The sequence below is a fragment of the Melospiza melodia genome, chromosome 3 (genome assembly GCF_035770615.1).
Source record: "Melospiza melodia melodia isolate bMelMel2 chromosome 3, bMelMel2.pri, whole genome shotgun sequence".
In the NCBI taxonomy this organism is placed as follows: domain Eukaryota; kingdom Metazoa; phylum Chordata; class Aves; order Passeriformes; family Passerellidae; genus Melospiza; species Melospiza melodia.
The window spans coordinates 15561037-15572081 of record NC_086196.1 but is presented as its reverse complement, the minus strand read 5'-3'; the positions used below and the strand labels follow the sequence as shown (position 1 = coordinate 15572081).

Below are 11045 nucleotides of genomic sequence, written 5' to 3'. Positions count from 1 at the left end.
AATGGGAGATTGACACAAGGAGAAGAAAGTAACCCAGGTACAGATCATATAGCATTTGGCAATTGTACATTAAAAATTCACTAATTATCTCAAAATTAATATTCTAAATCAAATTACATCTTCTGATATAAACCAGCCAGAAGCCAGGAAATTCAAGCTTAAGAATGTCACCCATTTGAAGTAATTTTATTTTAGCTTGGTTTATCAGTATACTTCCCAGGAGCAAACTGTAAATTGTATATTTCAGGATCTCTCAAGGAGTCCTGCCAAGACCTGGTGATAAGTTGCTATAACAGCAGCTCAGGGGTTGAGAAATGCACTTTCTTTAGCACTCATGGCAACAGGTGACCAAGTGGTAATGACACCATTAACACATTTCACCTTTTTAAGGTCTTCCACTGGTGTTTCACTTCTACTAATTTATGGAGGAATCATTTCATTTCAGTGTTACAAGTCCCTTGTGTTCTTAGTGGTATTTTAAAGAAAATAAACAGAAGGAGGGAAGGAGAGCATCCTCTGGGATATGTGATTTTGGAGAAAACTTTCAGCAAATTCTCTCTTGTATGAAAAGGAACTTGGGAATTTTATAGCAGATCCAATAAGGCTGAGATCAACTTAATTCAGTTCTCCTTTCAGGAATCAGCAATATCTGCTTTGTAATAAGCAACTGTTAGGTACTTCCCACATATGATTCTCCAGACAGATATTTTTGCATTTTTATGCAAATATAGGTATGTATTTAAAAAAAACCAAAAGGCAATAATGTCTCAATTAATTATTTGACTGAGTCCTTATGGACTCCCCACTCTAGATACACTTGCAAAAGGATCTTTTGTAATGGCTGCAGCTATGATCCTATGTCCTTCTCTATGCAGCCTTCTGGCTACTGTACTGATTCTCCAGAAAATATTACACAATTAATTGCTCACTTCTTTTCAAAAGCTGTCTTTCCTTCAACTCTCAATTCTTTTTATCATGTAACTACAAAAGAAATCTTCTAGTTAACAACTGTAACTTTATTAACATCCTACAACTGAGATTTTTTTTTACCAGAAATATTTGACCTTGACAACTTAATCCCTACAGTGATGATATGAAAACAAACTATCAACTCCTTATTTTAAAAAAGAAAAAGCAAAAAAAAAAAAAAAAAAGACAATGCTAAAGTACTGCTAGTGCAGCACAGAGAAGTAGGCAAATGGTAGAGTGTATGGGAACATTATGGCACTAGATTCTGTCTTCACAGACATCAGTTGGACGTTTATCACTGAATTCTAAAGAATCAGACCAAAACTCCCACATTTATAGTGAGAAATAGAGGCTTTCAGCTGGGATTTGTGTTGAATAGCCAAACGAATCTGAGTATTTGATGCCTTTATTATACTCTAAATGCTTAGGTACCACAAGACAGAACTGGGTTATCTCAAGAAGAGAAAGAAGTAATTGCTGTCTTCAACTCCCTACTGGGAGGTTACAGACAAGGTGCAACTAGACCCTTCCAGGAGGTTCAACAGGAGGCAATGGACAAGGATTGCAACCAGGAAAATTTCAGGTAGCACAAAAATTTGTATCAGTCATGGTAGGCAAAAAACAAGTGTTGTCCAAAGAGGCTGTGGAATCTCAATCCTTTAAGATATTCAAGCCTTGGTTGCATGACCTTGAGCAACCTGATCTGACCCAGAGTTCACTCTGAGTGGAGGATTTGGACCAAAGTTCTCCACGAGTGTGAAGAAAGGAAAGAAGGAGAATGGGAAGGGACTTTACGTCCTCAAGAATACTCATTTGATGCATACCTTCTTTGAAAACAGTGCAACAGGAGTTCAACAGAAATTGCTAAAAAAAGGGGGCTAAAAATTGTTTTAGCTAGTAAAACTAAATGTACACTGTAATTGTTCACACCAATTGTCTTTTTTTTTTTGTCTACTGTTTTATCGCTGTAGCTGGAAAGTGGAAGAAGCACGTCAAGGGAATCAAAACAAAGATTCTATATATGGAACAACTATGGTTGGGTCTGAATTTAGATCTTAACTCTACTCAGCCCAGTTCTTCAAATGCTTGTGTAGGCCTAGCTGAATCCACAGTGTTACACCAATTTAGCCCTGTTGAAGATCTGGATTTACTGCACTGATCACGTACAATTCTTGGTGGTCATGGTACAGAAGCTGCCTGGGCCCCAAGAGCACATAGGTTATGAGTGCATCAACAACCTGTAGGGACAGACATATGGCACATCCATTAAGTGGGGGATGTTTGCCCCCACACTGCTCTTCCTGTTACCTCATAGGAAATACAGTTCTGTACCTCCACCAACAGACAAGCTACTTCCTTCCTGGCTAAAGCAGGGGCAGATGTGACAGGTGAGCTTCTTGCAAGTGGATCTGGAAAGTTCTAGCCATTTGGTCATTAATTCCTACCTTCTCTTTTTCAGATTCAGTGTGAGGAAAATACCTGTGTCAAAAATACCTGTAGAGACTATAAAATAAAACACCTGGTCTCATGGTCTTTAATACAATGACCAAACAGATTGCATAAAGTGTCTTATTCCTGTCATACCAAAAGTCAGCTCCAGAGACAACCAAGTTCCATCTTCATCTGATATACACTTCATGGCCCTGCATCTTCCCTGATATTTTCAGTTGTACTAACTAATGCAGTAACAAACAGGACCTTCAGCTACAAACAAGAACATTAATTCTCCAGTGCAATGATGGACAGCTTTGAGGCTTTCCTAATGCAAAGAACTGCAGCCAAGTTAAGATCTTTGTTTATTACAATATTTAATTTCCTATGCCTTGGCAAGTCTGCCTCCATCATTTACTTCACCAGTGTGCCACAGAGGCCAATCCCTTAGCATAAGTTTGCTAGCCATGTTTGTGATCCCTCACAATTCTCTGGGCCCAGTAGATATTTGAGGAGTCTTTGGAAGACACAGGAATCATTCCATTAGTGTGGTAAATCTGTTCCCCTGGGATAATCCTGACAAGACAAGTATGAAATAACAGGAACATATTTCTTACTACAATTATTATTTAACCAGAAACAGAAATATCCTGCCAGCTGACCTTTGTAGTGTCACCTACAGTCTGACAGTTGAAGTGCCAAGGGTATGGGACCATGCTTTTTGTATTTCATCAATACTGCAGTTAAAGATTTTATTTAAAAGAAAAATAGTAAATGGCACATCATGTAATTGCTATTTATTTCATAAACATGAGGTATTTCAAAGTGCTATAAGACGCAGCACTAAATGTACATCATTGGAAGAAATTAAACACAGAACTTTGCAGTTACCCAGTTCTATGCACCAAACATTAACAAATACATTAACTGGAAGAAACAGGCTAGGAAAAGGCATATATAGTAAATTTCTTTACAAAAGTTTCTTAGTTCAAAAAAGTGATAAAGTAATATCTACTCAAAACTTTCACAACTCATTTTCATACGAAAATATAAGTATCAAATTTAGTTATGTATCAGCATCATACTAAAGTATACAGGCAATGTAAGAATTAGTACAGTACATAACAGAGATTAACAATATATTTGTATACAAAAACATGCTCCTCAAACATTGAGGTATTACAGTACTTAGGTATGAACTTCCAGTCTAATACTGGCAGCAAAAGCCACCTCTCATAACCCAAGACATGTACAAAAGGCAAGTGTGTAGATGGTATTTACAGAAATTCCCACAGGGGCACAAAATGCCAACCCCTAAAGTAACATCTGTTAGAACATAAGCACCATAAAACTTAGGAATGAACATTTTAAAACTCAACTAGATGTCATCAGCAGCTCCAAATGCTCACAACACTTAAAAAAAAAAAATCCCCACCATCTACAGTTCTTAAGGAGAAAAAACAAAGGCAGTCCATTGTTGTTTGGTAGTCTTGCAATAAACTCCTTGCAAGAAAAATCATTTGCTCCGTACCCGGATAATATAGTCTGTCGATTACTTCAGGGACTGGATTGAAATTAAAACCAACATTCTTAACGTCAAAAAACACAATTTTTTTATAAAGAATCAAAAATGTGCAAAGTGGCAATGACTGTCCTGATCAGCCAGAAAAAAACCAAAACAAAAAAAAAAAGTTTAGCAAGTCCGCTTGTAATCTATTTTCTTTAGTAATTGTTCTTGTCTGGCTTGCAATTTTTCCTTTTCTAGCAGTAACTTCTGCTCCTCTGCCTGAAGAGAATGAACATACTCAGTGGCTTTTTTCAAGATCACAACTTTTGCAGCTTTCTCATTTTGAACCAGTTCTGGAACATGGTCCCTTAAAGTGAGGAAACTTGACCGTAGATCATTGCGTCGTTGACGCTCCAGGATGTTATGGTTGCGTCGACGTTCACTGTCCTCTGAATCAGAGTTTCGAGGACTCGAACTCTTAAGCTTTGGTTGGATCGTGGGTTTTACTGGACGGGGCACCTCGACTTTTAACTTCTTCTGTGGTGGAGACTCTTCAGTCTCCACGAATGGAGAAGGAGCGGCATAATTATGCTGCTGGTGAATTGGGGCACAACGCTTTAGTATGAGTCCATTCTGCTGTGTCCTGACTGATGAAAAAGTGGTATTCTTAGGACGCACTGTAATAGTGAGGGTGGTAACAGACTTGTTGGTAGAGGAGCGTCTTTTCTCCACTGTAACAACATCTATTTCTTCTTCTTCATCCTCTTCCTCCTCATCTTCATCATCTTCTGGTAATAAAGGACAGAAAATAAAACAGACATTATTCTCCCTGAAAATACCTTGATTACAAGTATCGGTATTTATTGACAAAATACATATCCAGTAAAAGCAGTAATGAAACTGATGGCAAAACCGGGGTGCACCCACCATCTGCAGTCAGATATAGATCTGTAAAAGTATGTAACACACATGAAATCAGCAAAGAACAGAGATGTCTGAAAGCTTAGTAAGTTTGATGAGATGGGTTTTTTTAAACACATCTAATTTTCAATCAAAATGGGGCTACCACCCACACAATCACAGTGGCAGAAAAGAATTTTTAGACAAAATGTATGTAGTTTGAATGGAATCGTCGAGTTGTGGCACAAAAGGCAAGCACAGAGCCACAACACAGCCCCTGCTTGGTAGAAAAGCAGCCGGAAAACGAAACAATCGCTGGGTTTGTTCTGAGGCAGAAGGTGAAGCTGCTCCAGCCGAGGACCCTTTAAGCCGGCGCTTGGTGCACTGCCAAGAAGACAGCTGTTGGAAGTGCTTCCTCACCCAAAGCTGTCAAACCAGACATTAAAGGGACAGCAGGCTCTGAAACCCGGGACGGATCACCAAGCACCAAGTTTGCAGCGGTGGTCACAGGGACCAGCTCATCTACACACGCCAAACCGCGGTTCAGCCCAACGGGACTTCTCTGCGTACACACACACAGCATGTTTGAAGCATTTTGGGCTCAGTCAGTACAAGCGCTGCTCTAAGGGTTCAGGGGTCTAGCTCCAGCCTGCCCGCACGGTGCCTAAGGGAACGCGCACACGGTCATCCCCCGTAAACCTGTGCCCAGGGCGGCGGTGGCAGCCGCACTGCCACCCCCCCGAGCCCCCCGGGGGCAGGAGACTGTCAGGGCGCCGGAGGCTGCCCAGCTCCACGCAGCCCCTCCGGGCTGGAGCCGCTGCCCGGTGAAGGCTCCGGGCCCGCCGCAGCCGGCACAGGGCGAGGGGCGGGCGGGGGCCGCCCCCGGGCCGTGCCCGCCGCCCCCGCGCCTGCTGCCGCCTGCCGGCCGCCCCGCCCGGCTGCGGGCTCAGCGCCCCGCCCGCCCCCGGAGCTGCCGGCGGGGGCCGCACCGCCACCCCGTCCCCACCTCCGCACCCTGGGGCCGGAGCGCTTACCCGAGTCGCTGAGCGTGTCGTCCCCGGAGGAGCTGCTGCTGCTGCTCGCCCGGCTGTCCCCGGCGGGGCGCGGCGGGCGGCCGCCCCGCGCAGCCCCTCCGCCCGCCGCCGGCGCCTCCGGCTTGTTGACGGGGAACGGGAAGACCACGGCCGGGTCCACGCACTCGGGCACGGCGCCGCCCAGCTCGGCGCGGGCGCTGGCGGGGCTGCCCGCGGCCCCCGGGGGCGGCGGCGGCGCGGCGGGCGCCTTGCTCTGCAGCTTCTCGCTCACCGCCCGCTCCAGCTTCTCGCGCGCCGAGAAGCCGCTCCACATGCAGTCCTGGATGATGATGGAGTTGAGATTGTTCGTCACGCCGGGGCCCGTCTCGAAGAAGTCCCCTCCGTCCATGCCGCCCCACAGGTCGGCCTCGGGCGGCAGCAGCAGCAGCTCCGATGCCCAGTCCACGGGGTCGGTGGGGCGGCAGCCCCAGAGAGCCGCTCCTCCCCACGGCACCGGGCCCCCTCCCGGAGGGTGCTCCTGCAGCCCGGCCCGGCTGGGAGACAGAGGAGGGGTGGGCAACAGCTCAAACTTTTTCCAGATGTCCTCGCCCGGGGGAGCGGAGTCCGGCCCGCACAAATAAAAGTCATCTTCGTCCGGATAGAAACAAGGCTGCAAAGAGTCAAACTCGAGGTCTGGGTTTTTACTGACCATTCCTGGCATTACGGGTGTCTTTTTGCTGATCCCTGTGTCAAGCAATAGTTTCAAACACAGGTTTTATCGATATTTCCACCAAGGGGAAGAAGAGAGGTTCTCCCACGACCTGAAACTAAAAAAAAAAAAAAAAAAAAAAAAAAAAAAAAAAAAAAAAAAAAGAAAAAAGAAAAAAAGAAGAAAAAAAAAAAGAACAAAACAACAAAATCACAATTAAAAATACGAACAAACAGACACGAACGTGAGTCCCTTCCTCTTAACGGAAGGAAAAAAAATTAATAATCCCATCATAAATAGCAAGCAAGAAGGAGCCTTTAGAAAGTTGAGGGAAAAAAAAAAACATCTCACACACCTTTCTCCTCCCGACTCAAGATACTGAAATCAAAGCGCTCAGGTAGTGCTCCCCCGTGCAGAGCCTGCCCCGGCGCTCCGTGGGGACACAGACCCAGGCTGCACAGTCCGGCGGGGATGCACAGCCTGTGTACATAGCCCTCGCCTGCTCGCCCCACACCGCTTCAAACGCTCAAAACAGCATAGTAACTGCAGACAGATGCATGGCTTTGATACCGTAATCTCTCCAGAAAGGCTTCTTAATATGCCAGCAAAAGTAGAGGAAGTTTACTCCTTTTGTCACTGCGGAACAGTGCAAAGGGGAGAGGAGAAAGATGCAAAAAAAAAAAGAAAAAAAAAAGGGGGCGGAGGGGCTCTTTGCAACTTCGCAAATCGCCAGTTCATTCACTCAAAGCGAGCCAGCGAAATCCGCACACAACACAAGGGGGGAGGGGGAGGAGGGGAAATCCAGCAGCAACAGAAATTATCAACCTTATGTAATAACCTCACGCACAAAAATGCATTAAAACCACCCCGGCACCACCAACAAAGCCTCCTGATTTGCCAAGAAAGCACGGGAAGTTTTCCCCCCTTTTTCCTACAACAACGAGGTTGCAAGGACAGCAACTCCGCACATTCGGCCACTTCACGCACGCAAAGCTCCTGCACACACACCAGCTCTCACCTCCCAGCAGTGCGCGCTGCTGCCCTGCCCGCGGCCGGACCCCCACTCACTACCCACGGCCAGTCAACCACAGCCCCATTCCTCTGCCGAGAGAGAGCTCCGTTGCATCAGACATTAAAAAAAAAATAATTAAAAAAAGAAAAATGCTCAAAGTCCAAAAAATCGAGTCAGCGTCTCCCTTCAGCTCGGTTAAGGTAATACGAAGGAAATCGTTCTGCTGGGTTCACAACAGCTGACGCTGAGACGGAGACCAAAAAGGGGGAAAAAATCCATGAAAAGCCTTATGATGAAACGCCGAGAAACGCGCCCGGCTCGGCTCAGCTGCGCTCCCGCCCCGCCCCCTAAGCGCCTCCAGGACTGTGCATTTTCTACTCGGGAAATACATTAAACTGTTTAAAATGCAAAGCAGTAAAGAGGCACCTACAAAACACTGGCGATCTCAATGCGACAGCTCCAAACCAAAACACAAATATCCTCCGGGATTTTCTTATGCTCAGTGAGAACCCCGTTCGGGTTCCGCTCTGCCCCTGCGCTCGCCTTCCCGCCCCATCCTTCCCAGTTCGGCAACTCAAAACGCGATGGGGAACTGGATTTATTTGACTGGGGTTTTGTCCTGCAGCCCAGAACCTGCAGCTTCCTCTTCTTACCTCCGTGGTGATGGTGGTGGGTGTGCGAGGGGGAGGAGTGGAGGGGGAAAGGGGAGAGGGGAAAAAAAAGCAGCTGATGGTGTCTGTAGCACTTTCCGCGCCCGCCCGCCGGCCCCCGCAGCCTCCCCGGCCTCCGCATCCACCCTCTGCTCGCAGACAGATGACTGTCACTGCCTGCCTTTGAAGCAGCTGGATATTATTAACCCCCCAAAAAGGCATAAAAAAAAAAAAAAGCCAAGTTAAAGAAAAACAAAAAAAAAAAAAAAAAAAGCACTGGGAAACAGCGGGAGAATGGCGGGAGAGCCGGCCCCGCCCCCGCTCCACGCGCGCAGGGCGGGGCCGCGCGTTTGGCGCCAAAAGCCCCGTTCGCTCTTTATCCTCCGGGAGGGCGTTCGGATGCCGCGGGGCCGTCCCTGCCCCCTGTGCCGCCCCTCCCCGCGCCACGCCGGCCCCCAGGAACGTCGCCTCCGGAGCGGTTCCTCCTCACCTCCCGCCGCTGCGACCTCGGGCGCAACCCCCCGGGGCAATTGAAAATAAACAAACAAGGGCTAAGGGAAGCGGCCGGGCGAGGGAGCCGCTCGGACGCGGGGCTCTGTACACGCTCGGTAGCGATCGCCTCCCCGCAGGCCAGCAGGGCTCTCACGCCGCCGCGCTGCCGGCAGGGCCCCGTGCGGGCGGCCCCGCTCTCCCCGCTCCGCGCCGGCACCGGCACCGCGCCCGCCGCGCCCCCGTTCCGCTGCCAACGGCGACACCTTGCGGCCGCGCGGCGCAGCGGCGGCGCTCCCGGCGCCCCCGCGCATTGCCCGGCGGCAGCACCCACCGCTCTCTCGCCTCCTTCCCGGCGCGGGGCCGCGGCACGGGACGGGACGCGCCGGGACGGGACGGGAGCGCAGCGCTCTCCTCGGCGGTGCGCGGCGGCGGGCGCGGGTACGATCCCAATCCCGCCGCCGCTCGGGGCGGTGCCTCCTTGCTCATAGGCTGCAGGTTGAGGCGGGGACTGGGGCGTCGCTCGCTGCAGGCCGGTGGCGGCGGGCGGCCGCTTTGTGTGCGGTGGCGGCGGGGCCGCCTCCCCGTCCCGCCTCGGTGGGGGCGAGCCCGGGCTGTTCAAACACGGTGGGCATGGTGGTGGGAGAGAGACCTGGGCGTCGATGGAAGCGGCTGAGGAGGGAGAGGCTGCTCGCGAAAGGGCGAATTAAACCCTGCGTGAGGCAGGGATGTGCAGTGTGTCCCTTCGCTTGGTCCCCTCCGGCAGTTTTGCGCAGGAAGTCCTGCCTATTCCATGTGGTGATCACTCCTCGCATCCGTGTCACGCTTCACTGGCCAAAACCTGGAGGCTGCAGCAGCCATTCGGTGCCCCGAGGCGGCCTTGCGAGCCGTCGGGTGCCGCGGAGTCCCAGGCTCGGCAGGCCGCTCCGGGCCGGGCTGGCTCCCCGAGGGCGGCACCTGCTCTGCCATGGCCCGGCCGAGGCACTGAGCTGCTGGCCGGCCCTGCTCGCCCCTGCCCGCCTTCCCTCACCAAGGCTGATCTCGGGAGCCTTCGGCTGGTCTGGCTGAGAGCAAGAAGGCACCTGGAAGGTGAACCCTGTGTGCCGCAGCTTCCGAGCGCTCAGGGTTCAGACGGGGGTGCTGAAGGTGATCTTTAGGTCCCCTGCTCTGAGTCACAGCTTGGCACCATAAAGCAGAGCAGCGCCCGACCTGCTGCCCAGGCCGCTGCCAGGCCCTGTGCCATCAAGCTGCTGAAGTATTCGGGGCCCGGTTTGCCTGAACTGTGGTGGTTTGGACCCCCATTCCTCCAAGGCACTTCAGATTCGAGACAGGGGAATTCATTGATTAGCAAATGTGCGCTCGGTACTTTGAAGATGTACAGTCTTATGAAAGCACAAAGATTTATCAATTTCTATTTGGATTATTTGGCTGGCCAAAAAAAAGCGGGGGTGGTTGGGATTTTTTTGCCCCTCACATCTTAGTAACCTTAAACAGGTTGAAGCTTGTGAGGAGGCATGAACAGTTAGTATGCAGGTCACAGAATATGTGAAAAATTTAAAAATTCTCATCAGTCAATGGCCTTTGTGGATTTGAGCAATTATATATGATTTTCTCCTTTCATTATTTTTGTTTTCTATCTTGACTGTAAGGTTTTTATGTATGCAAATATTGTTATGCCCATCCAAAAAGGATGTGGGCTGCTACTTTACCTAGTGTTAATTCATTACAATTTTCATCTAGATTTCCTCAACAGCCTTTTTAAGTTTTCTCTTTTTTTATTTTTCCATATGTATGTACATGGGATTAAAACCATCAGCTTCTAGGGAAGCTCTCTTGTGGTGTGTGATATCTTTTGTAGCACCCTGAATGAGAACATTAATAAAAGCAGTCTTTTAAAGTAACTTTCATTGCCAAAAAACATCAAACTAACAAAAAACAAAAGCCCCCACAAACAGGAAATGGAAAACAGTATACTGAGAAATGTTACTGTGTATGAGGAGTAACTCTGTTTGGGTAAAAAGACTTGTTAAAACCCCAGATCTACTGCTTTGTCTTCTGCAGTTGAGAAAGAAGTGGAAAACTTTGAAAGGACTGCACAAATCCTTGTGGTATTTTGACTGACACTTACCTTGGGCTCTTTTATCAACACTTGCATTTATTTCTCTGATGTATTCTGTCCCTGTAATGGCATATATCAAGAAGCCTCAAGGCAAATGAAAATCTGAAATAATTTACTAGTAGTATATTTATTATTATGTTGTTTCACTGGAAGAACTGGGGGATTAAGATGTTCTGGTGGTAGTAGTGGGTCCCAATAAAAAACAGTTGTGTAGCAAGTATGTTGAAGCATTGTAAGAACTAGTTC

The 11045-nt window shown here is 48.5% G+C and overlaps 1 protein-coding gene across 1 annotated transcript; it reads right to left on the bottom strand.

Moving 5' to 3' along the window:
- Positions 1-3182: 3182 nt before the first annotated feature.
- Positions 3183-7933, bottom strand: MYCN (MYCN proto-oncogene, bHLH transcription factor). The gene is given in 5 exon segments (XM_063150860.1): positions 3183-4695; positions 5842-6301; positions 6303-6365; positions 6368-6647; positions 7548-7933. Coding segments are annotated over 4 exon segments (1299 nt in total). The 5' UTR covers positions 6542-6647; positions 7548-7933; the 3' UTR covers positions 3183-4093.
- Between the last annotated feature and the right edge of the window lie 3112 nt (positions 7934-11045).